At 42.7% G+C, this 22,053-nt stretch overlaps 1 protein-coding gene and 1 pseudogene across 2 annotated transcripts in view; one reads left to right on the forward strand and one right to left on the reverse strand.

Moving 5' to 3' along the window:
• Positions 1–22,053, forward strand: part of NEBL (nebulette) — a 490,627-nt gene that overhangs the window by 130,678 nt on the left and 337,896 nt on the right. For both annotated transcript variants that reach the window (XM_017511919.1, XM_037732582.1), the window contains exon 3: positions 12,312–12,396. In XM_017511919.1, coding sequence (XP_017367408.1) covers positions 12,312–12,396 — 85 coding nt within the window. The remainder of the gene's footprint in view (positions 1–12,311; positions 12,397–22,053) is intronic.
• LOC108291496 lies at positions 1,613–7,225 on the reverse strand (annotated as a pseudogene).

Raw genomic sequence — 22,053 nt, forward strand, 5'->3', positions numbered from 1 at the left:
CCGTCTCAAAAAAAAAAAAAAAAAAAAAAAAAAATCCAAAAAAAAAAAAAAAAAAAAAAAAAAAAAATAAATTCACTTGGTACACAACTTTGTCCACTGGGTAAATGATATTTATTATGCCCACTGCTGCAGCACGCATAAACCAACACCCCTGCATGGCTGAACAGGACCTAATCTAGGAACGATGGGAGAAGGGCTTGCAAACCAAGATCAGGGTGTCATTTCTCTGCTAATACTGTCTAGCAAGCTGATCCCTACAAAGATCATTTCTCTGCTAATACTGTCTAGCAAGCTGATCCCTGCAAAGATGTACATAAAAGGAGGCAAGTTTAGCTATTGTGTTGTGAGAAAAACCAGGACTTGTTAAATAGTTCTCTCCATTACCATTTATTCTCTCAAGGAAAGCTTAAAAAAAAAAAAAAGAAAGAAAAAGGAAAAACAACACATTGGTCTGGCCATCTCATAAATCCAACAAGCATTGGTGTGGTATTTCAGTGGAGAAGGAAACTTGGGGGGAAAAACCCATCAAGGTTGTAAAAAACGCTCCCAATATAACTGTCCCTGTCCCTATTTTCCACCTTTATTCACGGCCCAAGACCATCCATTATTTTAGAGCACTTTGATCTATAAAAGGGGTCAAAGCATCAGGAGCAGGCAAGGAGTGAGAACCAAAAGGCATCAAGAAACCAATTTGCTTGAGAAAGGCCGCAATTCTTCCTTTCACAGTTCTCCATGGTTGAGAGAGAAAATGCCCAAGAGATTATCTATGTGACTTAGAGACTGCTTTTTGGGAGATTAAGAGTAGCATGAAGAACTTAAGATGACAACAAGAGTCTAAATTTTTAAAGTTTCAAGGTTTCAACAGAATGTGGATAAATTAGAACTTTAAAAAAGGATGGTGTTTAGAAAGGGTAAAACCAGGACACACCAAGCACTGGGAATTACCATGACTCCCAAGTGCTCCATAAAATAATCATTCATGTGTTTGCTGGAGGTCACACAATTTTCCCCTATTACTTGGTGCAAAATGATTCATCACCTCCCAAAAGCTTCTTTTCAAACCATTTATTTTGTTCCATTTATTTTGGTACGATACAGTCCTATTCTTTATGGCCTATAGACCCACTGCCAACTACCCCCCGGAGGGTAAAAAAATGAAGGAATTCCCCCTAGGCTGGCCCCCAAAACTCAGAATTAAATAGGAGGAGGAGCTGGCAGCCTCCTGGAGACTAAAACAATTTGAGGTTAAATCTACCTTTTATTCAGATAATGTTTGAGAATTCATATATGCCACAATAAAATAAAAATTAAAAGGTAGAAATCTCACCCATTTCCTTATACATTCCTCCCATCCAGATTCCAGACGTTATATCACTGTCATTACCACTTCTGCTAAATGAAGGCCCCTAGGCACTAATCACACTGGCAAATGCATGGTGACATAACACACCACAGCTTTTCCAGTAAAAAGCCATAGTCTCTTTCTCTGTGGCGATACTGGCAATTCTCCAGTGATTTCAATACTTTAAAGGCTGCAGCAGCATGCAAGAGAATTTCTTTCTTTTTTTTTTTTTTTTTAAAGGTAAGAAAGGTCTTCAGGAGATGGTGAATTTTATTTTGTTTTGTCTGGATAGAGGTTTGATTTGCTCTCGAATGTTCCAGGATGGAGAGAAACTAGGGAGAAAGCACTGGATATTGAGGTGTGTTCTGGGTAATCTTCTCCCTCGTTTTAATCTTCACCATCAAAGGAGAGAGCAGCATACTTGCTTGCAGAACTGAACTTAGTAGCTGGATTTTCCTCAGGTTTCTTTAGCTCAGGTGTAGACCTGGAGTCTTGATTCTTTTTGCCATCTTTCCTATCTGACTCCATTCAGTTGTCTCTTGGACCACGGCTAGAGTTCCCAGTTTGACCTTTTGGGACACTCATCCCATCTACTTTATTTTCATCTTTCCTTGCTGGTTCTTCCTCAGATAGTTGAGCTGGAGCTGCCTTTCCCCCACCACTTGCAGGGGATTGCTGCTCTATGTCTGAGCTCTGAGATGGAGCGGGAGGGTGAGAACTTCGCTTCACCCAAGCATTTTCCTTTGGTAGAGGGGCTGGCATTACCTTTAGGGACTGATCAGTTTTGGGAGGTTTAGAAATTGGCGAGTGACAATCTTCCTCCTTATTGACTGCTTCGTTTTCTAGAGACTTCTCACTCTCTCTCCTTCGTGCATCCTGGTCTGACTGACTTCTGCCGGATGTGGCGGAGGCGCCAGTCTGCGATGACTCACTTCCTGTCCTCGACACTTCCGGTTCCTGAGTTTCTTCACACTCGGGTGTCTCTCCCGAGGCCGTCGTTGTAGTTTTGGCTCATCCGGCTGACGCTGCAGCTTCTCTTGTTCCTTCTGTAGCGTTCTTCTACTTCTCTTTCTCTAGCAGCTGTGTCATCGGGCTTTGTTCCTCCAAAGACAGAAGCAGCTCGACTGGACTGGGAGGTACGGGCAGAGGAATCATCTTCCTTCGGAGTACTCCCAGGCTTCAGATTCAGTTTGGGTCTTTGTGTGCGTGCGTGCGTGTGTGTGTGCGTGTGTGTGTGTGTGTGTGTCCTCTTATCATCACACCTACGATCATCCCGAGAGTAATCATCTCTGGAGCTCCACGACTCGTCATCCCGTATTGATCTTCATGACAGTCCCTGCCTCCCTTTTAGTCATCGTGCCTGCGGTACCCACTGCCAGATGCTCTTCTGCCACCGTCTATCCGGGAATCATGGCCTCTAGCATCTCCTCTGCTGCCTGGGTCATCATAGCGATCCCAGCTGCCATATTGATCCATATCCCTGCGTGGCCAGGGCCATCCTGATACCCATCCCGATACCCATCAAGATACTCGTCTAAATCATAATGATCTCGATACTTGTCTCCAAAGTTATCACCTCGTCTAGACAGGTAGTCATCAAAGTTGTCTGTGGCAGGATGAGCTCTCTCCAGTCTGTATCTGTTTTGTCAGAATCCCGGCTTCTGTCACGGCCGAAAGAACGATCGACCCCGCCTTTATTCTGTGCTTTATCAGCCAAGTCCGCTGGAATTCTCCGGTTGCCTAGAGACTTTCCATTGAGACCCCGGGCACTGAACAGGGAATCCAAGTTCTCAAATTCAGCATAACCAAAACCTTTCAACCTCTCTGGATCGCTGGGTTCACGTGGTAAACGCACTGCACTGATATTTAATCCCCTAAAGAATTCCTTAATTGACTCTTCTGTCACATCATAGGTTAGATTCCCCAGAAAAGCAGTGTAGGGTGGGGATTTGGGAAGACGGCTCCGGTTGATACTGGATTCCCTAGCAGCGGGTGGAGCAGTGAGAAGGACGGAATGGTCATTTAATTGGAGGCGCCGTATACACATCGTCAGCATTACTGTGCCAAGTTGTTGAAGCATCTCCTTCCAGGTCATCTGTTTCTTCAGCCCAGCTAACTGGTTTGGAAACATAGATGCTTCCTCCACCAGTCCCCACATCCTCAGCTAGAAAGTGTGCTAGGGAGATAGTCTTCCCCTTTTTATTCCTCTTTTTTGCTGAGACTGCCTTGCTGGGAGAGGGAAGGCAACACTTTTATTTTAAAAAGGATTTTGTCTCACATTAGTATAGTTATTTTATAGTGGAATTTAAAAGTATGACAGTATCAATCTTTTAGCTGGCAAGTATTGCTCATTTACATATTTATGATTATTGAATTGTTTCTTCTAACTGTTAAATTTCTATTTGTCCCGTTTATTCTATTCTTTTTCTTCTGCCTTCATTCTTCTTCTTTTTTAAATTATATTGAGTTGGATTGTTGATTCTTCTAAAAAATTTGATATTTTCCCTTTTGTAGGATTTGAATTTATGTAATCTTATTTCCATTCTTTGTGGTTATGCTTAGAATGTTATTGCATGTGTTTAAACAAAGTCTAAAAATCAGCAATATTCTAGCCTTTCTCATGAAGAATAGAAAGATCTTAGAATACTTTAATTCTCATATACCCTCTCAACTTGTTGTCCAGCATTTTAGCTTTGCCTTAAAAAAATCCTATATGGCAGACATTGTTATTATTCTACACAATGTGTGTGTGTGTGTGTGCCTGTGCACACCTGTATGCACATTTACATTTTATTTGCTTGCCTACCTCCTTTTTTGCATTTTAGCTTTTCCTTCTGGAATTATTTTCTTTCTTCCTGCCATTGTATCCTTTATAATAAGTAGCTTCATAGAAGATCTGATGGTGGTAATCTCTCTGAGTCTCTTTATTTTTAAATTTTTATTTATTTATTTTTTTGAGATGGAGTCTTGCTCTGTTGCCCAGGCTGGAGTGCAGTGGTGTGCTCTAGGCTCACTGCAACCCCTGCCTCCCAGGTTCAAGCGATTCTCCTGCCTCAGCCTCCCAAGTAGCTGGGATTATAGCTACCACGCCCAGCTAATTTTTGTATTTTTATTAGAGGCAGGGTTTCACCGCATTGGTCAGGCTGGTCTCGAACTCCTGAACTAGGTGATGTCATCTGCCTGCCTCAGCCTCCCAGAGTGCTGGGTTTACAAGTGTGAGCCACTGCCTGGCTTATTTCTCATTCTTTGAAGATAATTTTGAATGACATAAAATAATCATTGTTGCTACAAAATGGAGTGGTTCAGACTTGGGAGGAATAATTAAAATTAAATTTAAACCTTCTCTCATCTTCCTACATCCCTAACAGTTAGTTATGGTCTTGCTTTTTGGGCAAAATGACTTCCTTGGTTAAAATCAGAATGTGAAGGATGGTCCCAAGCAAAGGCATTGGTCTCTCTCCTAACTCAGAGAGGAGGAGCTAAAAGCCAGTTTCATAATAATGAGGTCAGAAGTGTCACTTTTTAAATGTCATAAAAGACATGGCCAGGCATGGTGGCTCATGCCTGCAATCCTAGCACTTTAGAAGGCTGAAGTGGGTGGATTGCTTGAGTCCAGGAGTTTGAGACCAGCCTGGGCAACATGGTGCAACCCTGTCTCTACAAAAAATACAAAAATTAGCCGGGCATGGTGGCAGTTGCCTCTAGTTCCAGCTACTCAGGAGGCTGAGGTGGGAGGATCCCCTGAGCCTGGGAGATCAAGCTGCAGTGATCTGTGACCCTGCCACTGCACTTCGGCCTAGGTGACGGAGCGAGATTCTATCTCAAAAAAAATTTTCTTTTTTTTTTTTTTTTAATAAAGTTGGCTGGGTGTGGTGTCTTACGCCAGTAATCACAGCACTTTGGGAGGCCGAGGTGGGTGTATCATGAGGTCAGGAGTTTGAAACCAGCCTGGCCAATATGGTGAAACCTGTCTCTACTAAAGAATAGAAAAATTAGCCGGGTGTGATGTCCTGCACCTGTAGTCCCAGCTACTTGGGAGGCAGAGGCAGGAGAATCGCTTAAACCCGGGAAGTGGAGATTGCAGTGAGCCAAGATAGTGCCACTGCACTCCAGCCTGGGCGAGAGAGCAAGACTCACTTTCAAAAAAAAAGTTTTTTTTTTTTTTTAAATAGATATTATGTTAAAATTGTTAGTATATGTCTTCCTTCAAGAATGAAAGCCTGTTATACACAAATGGGCCTGTGCTGCGGGTCCGCAAGACCATCCTCAGGTTTGATGATTCTCTGGGAGGTTTCACACGGCTCGGGATATAGCCCTGCTTATTCATGTGGCCATGATTTGTTACGGTGAAAAGATACAGAGCAAAATCAGCAAAGGTAAACTGCATGGCAGCAGGTCCGGAGAAAATGAGACGCTTGTCTCAGCAGAGCCACACAGGATGCGCTAAACTCCGCCAGCAATGAATCGTGACAACCTGTGTCAAACATTACCAACCAGTGAAGCCTCTTAGAGACTTAGTGCTCAGGGTTTCTACTTGGGGGGTGGCGGTGAAGAGGGGAGTGGGTGATCATCAAGTTCCAGATACCGATAGAGAAAGCAGGTGTTTAGCTGTTTGTACAAAGAGCTTCAGCACAGCGAACCACTCTTCATGGTTAAAGGTGGTAGAAAAACCGTCCCCAAATTCAAGTTCCCAGACACCAGAGAAGGGCCATCCTTGTAAGCAGGACTTTCAAATGCTAGCAGGCAGGCTCACCATGTTAACCCATTTTCACACAGAGCTTATAAGGAAATCATCATAGAATAACAAATTCTTTTGACACCTGAATTCTGCTCTCAGATCCTGTAGTTTGAGTCTAACTGTGACAGTGGTCCGGCAAATGGAAAGCCAGAGAGGGTGGACTTAAGAGATCAGGAGGGAGAAGATGGAGATGGAGATGGTTGTAATTGACTTAGAATATGGAAGAAGAATAAGGGGCCATGGTGGCTGTTTGACTTCACCAGGAGATAGGAATGAAAACAAAAGTTTAGAGATTTGTTAGAGCTAGAAGTCTTAAAATTAGTGGTTGGGTATGTTAGAGATTTATATTTATTAAACAAGGTTTCTTAATCTCAGCACTGTTGATGTTTTGCCCAGGATGTCTGTCGGGGAGAGGGCTGTACAGTACAGCATAGGATAGCCGGGTTCCTGGCCTCTGCCCGTGAGATGTCAGTAGTATTTCCCCCTCCCTACTCACCCTTGAATGTGACAACCAGAAATGTCTCCAGACATTGCCTGTTGCCAAATGTCCTCTGAGGGACAGTATGAGAACATGGGATTTACAGTAGATAAATCAATGAAGATCTTAGCTTTATATGTCTGAGGACACTAATATCTCACATTTACAGTAGTTTTCCTTTTGTAAAACTTTTTCATGTGATTCCAGCAGCAACTTCATGAAAGAACAAGGAATATTTTATTCCCACTATATAGATGAAGGCCGTGAGACACAGAGGTTAAATTACTTTGCAGGAGAGTAGAGATAAAGTGGTAGTAGTTAGTAGCAGTAGTACTAATAGTAATAGTATTAATAATATTATAATTAGTGGTAGACATTTTCTTGAGTACCTACCATAAGCCAGAAATGGTTTCAAATGGCTTACATGTGTGAATTGCAACAAGCCTGAATTGTGGTATTGTTAGGTTCATTTTATAGATGCAAAAGCTGAGGCCAGAGAGTTTAAGAAACCTAACTGAAAGGCACACAGCTGGAAGGTAGACTAGCCAATTACAAACCCAGGCACTTTGACTCCTGTGATCCCATAAGCACTGGATTCTGGATACAAAGTGAGTGTTCCTGAGTTCTCGCTCTCCCCAGTCATGTTCTTTCTCATTCCCTTCTCCATGGCGGTTGCCATTTGCTTATGTCGCTTCCTGCATTTTGATGAGCTCTGGTTTAGTGATTTGCATATGACTTTTTCTATGTTTTTAACAACTGAATCTTACAGAGATAAAAAATTTGAAGTCATCTTTCTGTGACCTAAGTTTGCTATTTCAGATGCAGTCTTCTATTATCTTGATTCCCTCTCTCTTTATTTTTAATATAGCATTTTATGGAAATCCGGATTTGTTGCAACTGTCAGCTTAGTCTTGATACACACACTTCATCCAACTCTTGCATAGCTCATCTAAGAGACTTCTGTTTATGACGCTAAACATTTCAGCATATTCCCCAGATCTCTCAACCAGCTCTGAATGCGTTACATGTCATATTGCCACAATTATGTTTTGTTTTCCAGGGAACTTATGAATGTGTCAATTCATCCGTTCTTTTCTTTTTTTTTTTTTAAACTTGTTTCCTGATTCTCTTTGAACATCCATTTCTCATGCCCTGTGTCTTCTTCCTACATTCTTACTCTTGATATGGAGGAAGAAAAAAGTGTTATTCTTCCTCTAGGGCTGATAAAGAAATCTTCTGCTTTCCTTAAGATTTCTATTCAAGACAATCTTTTAGGAAGGTCTTTCAGAACCATTTAAATGACGTACTTGGAAAGGGACTTGGAACTAATTGTAAGGTGCCGCTGATTCGTGTTAGATGCTTGGCTTCTCTGTTCTGTAATGACACGAGGGACCACTGGCCCCTCAGTTTAGTTCTGTATCTGGTTTTCTCTTTCTTTTTTGCTGGAGAGGTGGAGTGGTATGTGAGTGGGAGTTGAGATTATGACTTCAAGAGCAGAATGTTGTTGGATTAGATTAGATGGACATTACTACATGGACATGATACTGAGAAATCCCAAGTTTGATGAAATTTTCAGATGTGTTGTTTGAAATTAATTAGGTTCTTGCAGATATTATAATTATTATTTCCGATATAAGGCAGTATGAGTTGCCATCTCTGTAAATTACACTTATTTCTTCTGAGTCTTATGGCCTTAACTCATGAGGCCATCCCACTCTCTCTCAATAGTTAAGCATTCTTAGCTCTGAATATAATGTGAATCCCCCAATCCTCAGGTTTTAATTCATTTTAGTATTCATAATCCCTGGTAGTTTCAGGCATAAATTCCTTCTTTCCCTCAGCATTTATTATTTTGGTTACTAATACTAAATTGAACATTTTCTTTCCTACATCAAAATTTTGGATAACTTCTTCCTGTTGTGCATCTTTAGAGAAAGTTATGCTACATGTAAGATTAACCCACCACTAAAAAGTCATTAAATTTTAGGATTTAAAAAGATGATCGGAAAAAGTACAAAGCATTGTCATCTGTTTGCAGTCTTAGATATCAATGTACATTTGCATAGTATGTTAGTAAGTTTGCAGTTTGGTCATGAGGTTAGCAGAATATTTTTCTAAAAGACAGCAGAAGCTTCTCAATGTTTTTTTTCCCCCTCCAGAATAACCCTTTTTCCTAATAAAACTTTGTTTGATACTCATACCAAACATATCAAAGTAGTGTTTTATTTATATGCATGCATTTTATAAGTTGAAATCTATCACCCTTTCACACTGTAAAGTCAAATGGTGAGAACAATTTGATTATTTTCGGCTCACTGCAACCTCTGCCTCCTGATTTCCAGTGATTCTTCCACCTCAGGCTCCCAAGAAGTTGGGAATACAGGTGTACACTACCGTGCCCAGATAATTTTTTGTATTTTTAGTAGTGATGGGCTTTCACCATGTTGGCCAGTCTGGTCTTGAACTCCTGACCTCAAGTGATCCACCTGCCTCATCCTCCCAAGATGCTGGGATTACAGGCATGAGCCACTGCTCCTGGCCTAGAATTTAAAATTAAACCTAAATGGCAGAAGAAGGTTGTTTCCCAAAGCATGCCCCAAAACTGAGCGAACCTGCAAGTCAATATGATCTCTCAACGGGGTAAACTTTCTGTAACACATTTGAGAGTGCATTCTAATTACACTTTTAAAAAAATGGTTAAAATCCGTATGTAAAATTTTCAAAGTAAACATTGTAGAGCCCTGAAAATCTCAGTGGCAACTTTATCCCACAGAATACATTTTGGAAAAATGAAACACAAGAAAACACGCTCAGCTGTTACTATAGCTTTAAAGTATAGCAATATGTAGTTGCTACATTTTAAAGTTCAGTACAGTTCAACTTTCCAGGCTGGAAATTGCAGATATTACATAACCCCCCAGAGTTGTCTGTCCAACTTCCTCTGTCTATTGTCTGGAACATAGTTCAGAAGTAACCCCTGGAAGAGTGTGGTCAGCATCGTGTCTGACTTCAGCATAAGGAGAGCAAAAGACCTTACCTGCTGCAACTTACTCACTTGAATCAATAAATCCCGTGTTTACCAACATTTTTAACAAATTTGACTATTTGGAGAAGACTAGGCAGGACCGAGTGCTGTGTGTGAGAAATTTTCTCTTGACCGGGCATCGGTTATACAAGCGCAGTCATCTTGTATGATTTCGATTATTTACCTTTATAAACTTCAAAAGCATGACTTCTTTATATCATGGTCTGATAATATCTATTAAGATGACCCTACATTATCAGGAAAAATATAACTAGGTTTGTATATACTCTGAGAAGACAGGAAAGTAATGTAAAAGTTTTTGAAGGATGTTAATTAAAATAGTTAAGATGAGCCCTGCAGTTATGGGGTTAACTCCAATTACCTGGAACATTGGCTTATATGGGACATTAAATTCCTGAAGAATGCTGGAAAAATGAGACTTGCATGTACATTTTCCTACCATGAATCTGACCCCGGGGGCTACAAAATATTTAATCTTTATTTCAGAAGTGCTAGTGTGCTTTGGATAGGTTTTATCTGCACTGACCAGTGATTACTGCATCAGCCTTCTAATGGGTCGCCAGGGACACGGATGCTGAAAAGAACCTTTTATGGGGAGAGTAGAATTTGAAACAGTGAGAATGTTTGAGAAGCCACAGGAAGAGACACATGTGGATACCAGAAAGGAGAGGGGCCAGAGAGAAAGAAATGGGGAGGATGTTCTTTGAGGAGCAGCTCTGAGCTCTGTGGCTTTTGTGGCTATGGGGTCGCAGCAGCTAACGCTGTCTCCTTAGCACCAGTCGAATATGGGAGCAGTGAGTAGATGCGACAGCAACTCTGAATCATTGTTTGAGTCTTTACCTGCACACAGGGAGAAAATGCCATCTCCTCACCACCAGGAGGGTCATCTGTGAACATAAGAGGCAGCTGCATATTTGCACAAATGCAATGACACACATTATAGGACACGCTAAAGTTTGGCTGTAGCCAAGGCATGGGCTCTTTGGGTTGTTGTTCTGTTCCTCTCCATCCCTTCATTTCCTCTGTCCACAAGTATTTACTGAGGTCACACTAGGAGACAGACACTGGTAGGTGCTAGTGATATAGGCAGAAATGTGCCCCAGCAAGGGACAAGACAGCCCACCATTGCTGCCACAGAACTTTCATTGTACTGTGAGGCAGAGGCACGCCAATAGGAAAACCCATGAGCGTGTGATTAGTGTTAGAACAGGGGTGGAAAAGTCCATCCAAGGGCCATTCCTGACCCAAACTCAGGAGGCTAGGAGAGCTTCATGGAGAAAGTGACATCTAAGACAAGACCTGAAAAATAAACATAGTTATCTGGAAGTGGGGTGGGAAGAGGGATGGGTTTTCCCGGAAAGGGGAATAGCTTGTCAGGGGAGCAGTGGGAATGAGAAGGGGGAACTCCAGGGACTGAAGCGATGCCTGCAGCAAGGGCATGGAGTGTTCTCAGTGAGAAGTCTGCAGAGGCCTGGCCGTAGGGGCCTTGGAAGACAGGAGGCCAGAATTTATTCCAAGATCAATGGGAAGCCATTGACAGGTTTTACCCAGGGGAGTGACGTGATCAGAATTGTATTTTAGAACATTTGTTTCGGCACTTCAGATGGGAAGGGCAAGACTGGCCAGTGCTGTAGTCATCTAAACGATAAATGCGACCAACAATTAAAAAATGCAGTCAAGACGGAGACATATACATGTATATACATTTATGTAAGTAAATAGTTGAGATATATTTGCAGACAAGATCAATAGATTTGGTGAACAAGTGGTTGGATGTGTGAGGAGTCTAGATTATCCCCAGCTTTCTGACTTGGGCAGTGGGACACTAATATAATAAATGAAAAAGAGGACCCAGGGAGGAACTTGTGTTAGGGGAGGGGCGGGTGATGAACAGCTGCATTTTAGACTGGTGGAGTTTGTGCTGGCTCTGGAATCTGCAATTGGAAATGCTACTGGATCTGAAACTCAGATTTGGGAGTAGTCAGCTCACAGATAGAGAAGCCCCAAAGCTGCAGGAATGACGTGATCCCCCGTGTAGACAGAGAAGAGAAGAGATCCCACGTGAGGACCTTGAATAGGGGCATGCACAGACTCAGGGGAGCCCACAGGAGACAGGGAAGGAATCACTTGAGGGAGCAGCTGAGTCAGGGGTGTGTGCAAACTTGGGGAGAGGACATTTCAAGATGGAGGGAGGCAGCCCAAGAGGAGGTCTACAAGATACCTGTTGGTTGTGTCCACAGGAAGTCATTATAATGGTCAAGAGAAACTTGTAGAAACAGAAGTCAGAAGCCAGTCATAGAGCTGAGGAGTTAGTTGGAGAGGAGTTGGGCAGGGACCGGGAGGTGAGGCCTCTTTGTCAGGAAGTTTGGTTGAAGGATGGATGAGCTGGCACACATGCTGGAAGGGTGTGTGGGGTGGAGGAATGGTGGAGGCTAGGAAAGCCTTGAGCATGCGTGAAGCCGCGATTAGAAAAGAGAAGCCTTGGTTCAGTTGTGGGAGAGAGTGAGGATGTCTGAGTGCCAGAGCCATGAAAATGGGATGAGGTCCAGACTAATGGGAATGATGACAGAGAGAGATGACCTTAGCCAAGCTCAGGTTCCTCTTCCACTGCGGGGTGGGGGGTGGGAATGCGCAAAACAATGGGTGAGAAAGTGTTGTTTTGTAGCGCAATATTTTAATTATGCCCTTTTAACAAATTTCTCCACAGACACTACCCAAAGCAATCCTTCACGACGGTGGCAGATACACCTGAAAATCTTCGCCTGAAGCAGCAAAGTGAATTGCAGAGTCAGGTAACTTCTAGAAGATTTGTTTTGTGCCCTTAGTACTAAAGATTCTTCACAAGGCTGCTCTTCTGAGATTCTTGTCCTCGTTCTGTTCCTGCCAGGCTGGTGTGGAGACTGTACATGGGAGTGTTTGGGAATTCCGGGTGAAAGTGTTGAACACCTGTATTATTCCTGATCTTGAATTGTTCCGATATTCTCAGTTTTGTTATTCATGTTGAACTAGGGCAAGTAAATGAGTTCCGGTCAGAGTCAATGTTTCCCAACAATTTTGACTTATTTGGTCCTAAATATTTAAACACGTTTACAAATAGCGTTTCCACACTGCATATGTGGGGAAAAACAAGGTGTTAACTTGACCCAGTTGCAGTGCGTGTGGGGCTAACACCCCGTCTGTGTATCTCACACCAGCCACGGGCTTTGTTTTCCTCCTGTCACTTTGTTCATATTTCTTTCATATGTCACATTGACAGCATGAACAAAGATGAGAACACCACAATTGGCTCCCGGTCAACCATGTTAGATGGCAACTTGCCTTCAATATGGTGAAACACACCAGTTAAGACTAGGGTTGTGAGTGGCAGGGTTTTCTGCAGGGACACCTGATCTCTTTAGTAAATGTGGGGCGCTCTCTTTCAAAGAAGCTGTCTTTCCTGGCACCCCGTAGGAAGACACAGAGCAAGCCGCTTGTCATCCATTGGCCAGTGGTGAAGTAAGGACGGAAGTGGGGAGAAGGGAGGTGAAGGCAGGGGAGGCTGGGTGGTTGTAGGCCCCCTTTGTCTGTTCATGGGCTGTGGCCTTAGGCCAGTTTCTCTGATGTTTGCACTAATGTGCAGTGAGGCAGTCCATCTTATCTACCTGTCGTGAGGGTGTCTGTAAGTATCAAGACACCCTCAAGGTAGTTAGGTATGAAAGCATTTCAAAAAATGAGAAGCATTTCTATGACTGTGGAGGCTTGTTACAATGGTGATGATGATGGTCCCTGAGAATTCCTGGCATGTGAAAGGGAAAAGCACAGAATTTGTGAAGGGAAGAGGTGTCTAGCTAACAGGTTTTGAAAATGCCAGTCTGTAGTTCTTTCCTTTTTTTTTTAATTTTGAGACAGAGTTTCACTCTTGTTACCCAGGCTGGAGTGCAATGGCACGATCTCGGCTCACTGCGACCTCTGCCTCCTGGGTTCAAGCAATTCTCCTGCTTCAGCCTCTTGAATAGCTGGGACTACAGGCATGTGCCACCATGCCCAGATAATTTTTGTATTTTTAGTAGAGACCGGGTTTCACCATGTTGACCAGGATGGCTTTTTTTTTTTTTTTTTTTTTTTTTTGTCACGCTGGTTTTTTTTTTTTTTTTTTTTTGTTTTTTTTTTTTGGGACAGAGTCTTACTCTGTCACTCAGGCTGGAGTGCAGTGGTACAATCTCTGCCTCCCAGGTTCCAGGAATTTTCTGTCTCAACCTCCCAAGTAGCTGGGATTGCAGCTGCCTGCCACCATGCCCAGCTAATTTTTGTATTTTTAGTAGAGATGGGATTTCACCATCTTGGCCACACTAGTCTTGAACTCCTGACCTCGAGATCTACCTGGCTCAGCCTCCCAAAGTGCTGGCATTACAGGTATGAACCACCGCGCCTGGCCTGTAGCTCTTTCTTAATGAGAACAGGCAGCTGTCAGTGGCTTGGGATTGACGCATTTCCTTGATGGTGTATCTAATCACAGGGGAGGTTGTGGTTGCCTGTAGTCTCTTTCTGGGGGACTTGGGATCACTTCTCAGTCCACTTAATTAGAGGAAATAATCTCCAAGTGGAATTTACTGTTTTTAACAATTCGATGAAGACATGGTTGGGAGCTATTTTGTAGTTTGTGCAAAGTGCTGGTTTTTGTGTACTGGTTTTGGTTCCAAAAATTGGGTGCTGGCCAAAGAGAGACACTATTATGGAGGCCAGTAAGAACACCTCTGCTGATTCACACCCCCAGGGGTACCAGAACTTGGCTCTCTGCAGATCAAGTGTGCCTTTCTTCTCATCAAGTTGGGGTTCATCAGGTAATTCTGGACAAGTACACACTGGAAAATAGAACGAAATCAAGCAATCAGATACTTATTTCCTGCCTTGACACGCTTTGACACTGTGCATAATAATTTATAATTAGTTATTCTTCCCTTCACCAAATTATGGGGTATCTGAGGAAAGAGAACTAACACATACCTGGGAATGACTATATTTAATTTGTTATAAGGACTCAAAAAGAGAAGGATCAGGCTGGGTGCAGTGGCTCATGCCTGTAATCCCAGCATTTTGGGAGGCAGAAGTGGATGGATCACTTGAGGTCAGGAGTTTGAGACCAGCCTGGCCAATATGGTGAAACCTCAGCTCCACTGAAAATATAAAAATTAGCTGGGAGTGGTGGTGGGTGCCTGTAATCCCAGCTACTTGAGAGGCTAAGGCAGGAGAATGGATTGAATTCAGGAGGCAGAGGTTGCAGTGAGCTGAGATGATGCCACTGGATTCTAGCCTGGGCAACAGAGCAAGACTCTATCTCAGGGGAGGTGGGAGGGAAGAGAAAGATTAGTGTGGATTGGACTCGGTAGTGTTTTGTGCTAGACATGGGATTCGCGTGGAGCCTTGAAGGTTGAGAAGGAATGTGATATAAACACTGTCTCCTCCCTTTCAAAGGCACACCACACCCTTTAGGCTCAGTTAGTCATAGGTGCCTTTAGCAAGTCCCAGGAGCAGACATTTATTGTTTTCCTATCATGTGCCTGACTTTGGAGATGCAAAGAAAAACAAGGTCACTATTTTATGAATGGCTGATTTTATCCTCCCTGATGTGGCCAGCTGCAAGCTTCGAAAGGCAGCATATACAAATAATTATAGGCTGGTGGGACAAGAGCTAATGGAGAGATGTACGAAGATCTGTGGGGTTGCCACGCAGCAGTCAGGAGAAGGCATCAAATCTTTTTAAAGATTTTGCTCAAATGTCCTCTCCTCTAGAAGCAAATGTAGGGCTTCATCAGGCAGACAACATGGGGAAATTCAACACAATTCAAGAAACATGTATTGATGACCTACTCTGTGCACTGGGATGTAAAGACATCATCATCATCAACAACATTGCTGTATTCCAGGGACATAATTTTACCTGTATTATTTTATTTAATCACAAACAACTTCAATGATGCAGGTGTTTATTATTATCTCTAGATAGAACATTAAACCTTTAGAGAATTAAGAGAATTTGCTCTTGCACAATTAACTGGTATGGAATAGGTCATTGGAACGGGACCTAGATCTGTGAGCCCTTGATGTCCACACTCTTCATCGGTATCATGGTCCCCTTGCTCAGAGAGCACCTAGAAAAGATCTGTAAGCAAATAATTGCAATACAAGGGATGATGCAGTAGATATAAAGGTAGAATTTGGCATTAAGTAGGAAGAAGTCATTATGATTTTTTTTTTCCTGAGTGAGAGGTGAAAACACTTCTGTAAGAATATTTCCATTTTTGCAAAAATGTGGATAGATATGTATTCTAATGATAATACTCAGTAATGGCATTGGATTCCATTTTAGCCTATTAAATGATTTAATTCTGCACCAGAGCATTTCCTTAGAGTTTTGATATCTGGAATTCTGAATAGCTCACTAGTTTTGGTGGAAAATTGACTATTAATATTTTATAGGCTTGTTTTGATAATTTGTGATGCTAAATGAGTCACATCTATTCATAGCTCCAAGTTTTCAAATTCTGAAATCTTTTAGAATTGTCTGGTTAAAACCACGTCCCTTCTTTCAGTTCATTAGCTTACCAAATGAGCCCAAAATAAAGAAAATCAAAAACTATTTTCCAATCCAATCTAGAAAGTTATTTATAGTTATCCACTGTTATCTTTTTCTTTAAAAAATTTTCTCCTTTCTTTTTATTTCCTTCCTCTCTCTTCTTGAGAGGGTTATAAACACTGCCAATATTTTTAATCTAAATGCTAAATCCTCTCAAGCTTTTTTGGGATCTATATCAGGTGCCAGATTGTCATAATAAAATTTTATGAAATACTGTGAAGAAGCAAGAAAACCAAGAGTTAGCGCTTTAGAGCATGTGGTTTGCAGGCTTTATCCGGCAACTGGTGAACATCCACTTGGCCAGCCCCTGACTGCAGTAGATATGGACTGCTCTGGACCTTGGCAGTCAAGAGGAAGAGAGGGAGGGAAAACCCTTTTAAGTCACTAGTTTCCTTTTGATCATACATCACAGCATGAATTGCTTCAAAGAAATAGCACAAAGGGTGGTTAGACGCCCCCATGGTCCCACAGTAGCCCATTCAACAAGGAGCAAAAGTAAAACTGCTTCTGGTGGAATCAGCAACGTTATAGTTCACCTTCGGGGCATCGGGCTTTTACTGCTTGTCTTGGGACTGGCTCGTTTCATTTTCTTTAGGAAAGTGAGATCCAAAGCCCTGACTTAGAAACAAAAGTTTTGGAACACAAACTCTTTGTAAGTTGGGAGATTCCTAAGCCTAAAATATTTGAGTGAGATGAAAGGCCCCTTAAAAAAAGAAATTTCTGGCTGGGTGCTGTGGCTTATGCCTATAATCCCAGCACTTTGGGAGGCTGAGGTGGCAGGATTGCTTGAGGCTGGGAGTTTGACATCAGCCTGGCACCACAGGGAGACCCCTGTTTCTACAAACATTTTATAGAAACTTAGGGCATGATGGTGCACACCTGTAGTCTCAGCTACTCAGGAGGCTGAGATGGGAGGATACTGTTAAGCCCAGGAGTTGGAGGCTGCAGGTAGCTGTAATCACACCACTGCACTCCAGCAGCCTGACTGACACAGCAAGACTCTAAGAAACAAACAAACAAACAAAAAACCCTCAAAAAACAGAAAAGAAATTTTCTTAACTGATTATTTTAATATCATGTGGCAGAAAGTGTTTCCTTTTTCCAGCTGTGTAGCACACTGTTATTGGAAGGGAAGGCATAGATGCTTGGGGTATTCTGAACCAGGGGTCTGCAGACTTCTCTACGCCATCGAAATGGTTCTTCCAGTGAAATTTTTGAGTGGGAGCCGCCATTGAGAAGACAACAACATGGAGCTGTTGTGATTGAAGCAGAGGAGTGGGGCAAACCCCTGCCATCTCCAAAGCCCCCCACCTCTCCTCATCTTCCTGCTCCCAGAGCCTTAGGAAACCTGGGCCTCTGTAGAGCATAGTTTTGAAAAAGCCTGCTTAAAATGAAGACGAAACAACAGCTACTCCCCACTTAGTTGTTTATGTATTTGGCTTAGCTATTTGCAATCATGTTGAAAATAAGAGGGATTTGGGGCTCACTGTGCTCTTAAATGGAGTGTGTATAATTTATGAGGGCTGGTACGATGAAAGATGGGTAATGATTATGGAGAGAATGCAGATCATTCTGGAACCTTTGAGTCTTCCTTTTGCAATCTATGTTGATTCTTTTTTAATCTTCCAGGTTTCTGCAGAGGCATAAAAACATGGTTCATAGGAAGTACAATATATGATAGTAAGGGTGAGAAGGCAGTTTGATTTTTTCATAGGGAACATAATAGTTAAACATCTGAGAGAAATGAAGACACATATATAGTATAAACCTTTGGAAGCTCAAGAAGGCGGTAATGTAGCTAGTCCTTGGCATGTTTCTGACCTTTCTAATTTTATGTTCCATTTTCAGAGGTTTTCTCTCTCAGTTATCTGTCATCTGACCATCCAGTAAGGTGGACCTTACTGACAATAATTGCCTAAAGCGGAACCTTTCTCAGGTGGGAGTTGCATCTTGAAGCATGTCTGCTGAAGTCTGACTTCCTTCAAAGCAATGAATCCCTGACTGGGAAACTCCATCGACTGTCCAAAGACAATTGGAGAGCTATTTTGGATAGCATTGTCCATAAGTTTCAAATCCCACTCTGTGTGATTGCCCAATCCTAAACTTGACCTAAATGGTATTTGCCACTGAGCAACAATTGTGTGTCAGATTCTGTGCTGGATATTGGATATCCTGCAGTGAGTGAAACCAGATGAGGCCCTTACTGTCAGGGACTTTATGGTCTAGTGGCAGAGAGAGTGGGCCAGGCAGGGTGGTTCACTCCTGTAATCAAGTAAGGATCACTTGAACCCAGGAATTAAAGGTTATAGTGCGCTACGATCACATCACTGCACTCCAGCCTGGGTGACAGAGCGAGACCCTATCTCTAAAATAATAATAATAATAATAAATAGGAAAAATTACAACTACAGCAAGACCTTCAGAGAGAATGGAGTGTATTTTAAGTATGTTTTAAGGCACTTTTGGGAGGTTGGAGGCCTGCATACCTTTCTGCAACAGATGCGTAATAAAATCTTAGAGCAGTCTGCTGTATCCTCCCATTTCCAAATGTATATCCATTACCCCCCGCCCCCCGTTTTTTAATCCTAGGGGACTCTGCTCTTCATTGGGTTCTTTTTTTTTCTCCCAGGCTGGAATGCAGTGGCACAATCTCAGCTCACTGAAATCTCCCCCTCCCGGGTTCCAGCGATTTTACTGCCTCAGCCTCCAGAGTAGCTGGGATTACAGGCATGCACCACCACGCCTGGCTAATTTTTGTATTTTTAGTAGAGAAGGGGTTTCACCATGGTGGCCAGGCTGGTCCCGAACTTCTGACCTCAAATGATCCACACCCCCCTTGGCCTTCCAAAGTGCTAGGATTACAGGCATGAGCCACCACATCTGGTCCTCTTATTATGTCTTATCTCACTGGACAACTTCAGAGTTCTAAATACAAAGCCTGTTGCTCCAGACAGTTTTTGTTGGTAATTCTTGGGTTCTGCTGATCTTGGACAAGAAGCCTTTTATGCTTGCCTTCTAATTTTCTCTTTTTTGATTTTCTACCATTTGATGCTGTCTTCTGATCCATGATGATGCTTCTTGTTTCTCCGAGTAAGCACTTTCTCATGTATGTAATGGTAAAAGTTAATTGGGAGAAACTTCAGCTTGTTTCTTTTAAGGGTTTTGAGGCAATGTAAATGATGAGAGATTATGTTTCACATATAGGAATTGGGGAATGTGAATAAGAACTTCAAAGGGGACATATGAATTCACTGGATGTGGTACGTTTCCTTCAGGGAGCACAGCACGCTAAGCAGATGTTAACTCTAACCTTTGTGATTTCTCTCAGCCTCACATAAATCAGATTGCCCCCACCCTCATGTTACTGCTGGATACAATGATGTAAGAGACAAACATGTCAGTAGTGGGAGACAGGAAAATAGCCAACATGTTTTGATTTTTGTGTCACCACTGGGTTTTTGAGCCTTTAATCACAGGGACCGGGTACCCTACTCTCACCCCTCCTGAAATGACCTGTATCCTTTCCATCTGTTTCCCAAGGCCTGGAAAGTTGGTCCTTTGATTCCCTCCTGGCTTACCCTACCTCCCTTTCCATCATTCACGGAGCTCATGGTGGAGGCGTGAGTGCTGTACTTTGGGCGGGCAGACTCTAGGCTATTTGTTATGGGTAAGTGGGTCAGAGTCTGGTAACTGGTCCTTGAATTAGGCACTTGAATATATAGCCTATCTATCAAGGAGAATGTTTTCAAAGTATTAAATCAAGCTTGTGGCTGTATTCTCTATGCTTTGGTAGGTTGAAGTGGGAGGATCACTTGAGGCCAGGAGTTCAAGAGCAGCCAAGGCAACATAGGGAGACCATTGTCTTTGCCAAATAATTTAATAAATAAAAATAAATAAGCTAGGCATGGTGGCTCATGCTTGTAACCTCAGCTACTTAGGAGGCTGAGGCAGAAGGATCACTTGAGGTCAGGGGTTCAAGGATGCAGTGAGCTATGATCATACCACTGTACTCCAGCCTGGGTAAGAGATTGAGACCCTGTCTCTACAATTAAAAAATAATATATGTGTGTGTGTGTGTGTGTGTGTATAAAATCAATGCATTTTTCATCTTTCTCTCAAATAAATCATGCTCTGTCATTCTGCCTCATACTTAGGGCCCCAGAGAAAGAAGCAGAGTGAAGAGTGAGTGCCACTCTGGGAAGGAGGGAAGATGGCCCCTTGTGAAGGGGAGCACCTACCCTATTCCTGCTTCTGGCCATGGTATATTGTAGGAAGAAGGCAGAAAATCAGAGAGTGAAACAAGACCTCCCCTCTCTACCGGCTGCAGTCTCAGAGATGGAAGTTGGGAGAGGCAGATTACAGTGCCAAAAGCAGAGAAAACCACCCCACAAGATGTATTCCCAATCTCCTCCCACCTCAGTGGCTGACTTGGGGCCTCTGCAGCATGGCAGGCAAAGTAAGAATGCAGTTGCATTTCCCAGGATCAGTCTCTGCCGTAGCGTGGAAGGCGATGGCAGCTCCAACGTGCCTTGTAGAGGGATGACGAGGTGCTCGCCGGCAGCTGCCAGGGGCATTGCCAGTGCAGGAACACTGTGGCCCTGGGATCAGGGGTGAATGCACAGGTGGGGAGTAGAGGTTAGACATCAACGAGAGCAAAGAGGGAAGTACCTTCAGGGGGTACCGCTAGGCTGTTCCTGAGCTGAGGAAGAACACACCACAGGGTTACCAGCCACTGACTTCAGCATCAGATGCCAACATGGTGCCTGGTGACTTGAGAGGACAGGCGACACCAATAAGGTCAAAGGAGTTCCAGGAGAGAAGGAAGGAATGTAGGCATGGGTCTTAGGCTTTCTTCTTCCTTTACTCTGAGGTCACCAAAGCCCTCTGTACTCACACACTCCAGGACACCATGTCAGAGGGGAGGAGGAAGCAGGAGGAAATGGGAATTGACCTAAGCTGACTGTGTAAGTTGTTGAATGGACTCAATGCAATGGATGGAACTAAATGTAGTTCCTTCCAGTTCCGTGTGGTACCAGCTTAGGAATAGCAGGCCAGCTCTAAGACATAAAGACGCTTGCTTTTCTTTTGTATCCGAATATGAATACATAGTAAATAAGTTGCTGACCTGTTGTGTACACTTTGATTTTACTGGCTAAAACATAGCACTGAACCAGTCACCCAGCGATCTGGGCTCTTGCCCTGGCCCTGCCCCTAAGTGTGCCTTTGGGTACTCCTAACCTTTTTTAGGGCATAAAATGATAGGTTGTAGTAAAATTCCTTCCAGTTGTAATAGTCTCTGATTTTAGTACAAAAATGTTCTGCAACAACATCTCAACCTAGCAATAAAAGAACTGGAAAAAAAAAAACTACCATTATTTTTTTATTTTCTGCCAAAATAATAATTGTCAGACCCACCATTTCATTGACCATTCTCTAAATAGCTCCTTCCCTAGACTGGTGTCAGATATTGTCTGAAGGTCATCTTTGGGAGATCACAGAGATCTGAGGGAAGTTGATGGGCAAACCTGTTTCACATTGGAAGATGCTTAAAAATGGCGTAGGGTGAAGACAAGAATAGCTGCAGTCATGCTGTCCATTCACTGATAATGACTCGTCATTTAACTCAGTTGTTGAGCTTTAATAATAACCTATGTTCAAAGTCATTTGTGCCATGTTAACATGACTTCCTAATTGCCTCAGTAGATATTTTGCAAGTTTTCTATGTAGAAGCAATTAAAGTAACTCTATGTATTAGTATACTTTTATGAAATATCTTATTTTAGTTTTACTTCCTAATGCTGTCTTATTTTTATTTATTTATTTATTTTTTCTTGAA

The sequence above is a fragment of the Cebus imitator genome, unplaced genomic scaffold, assembly GCF_001604975.1.
Source record: "Cebus imitator isolate Cc_AM_T3 unplaced genomic scaffold, Cebus_imitator-1.0 Scaffold456, whole genome shotgun sequence".
NCBI lineage: Eukaryota > Metazoa > Chordata > Mammalia > Primates > Cebidae > Cebus > Cebus imitator.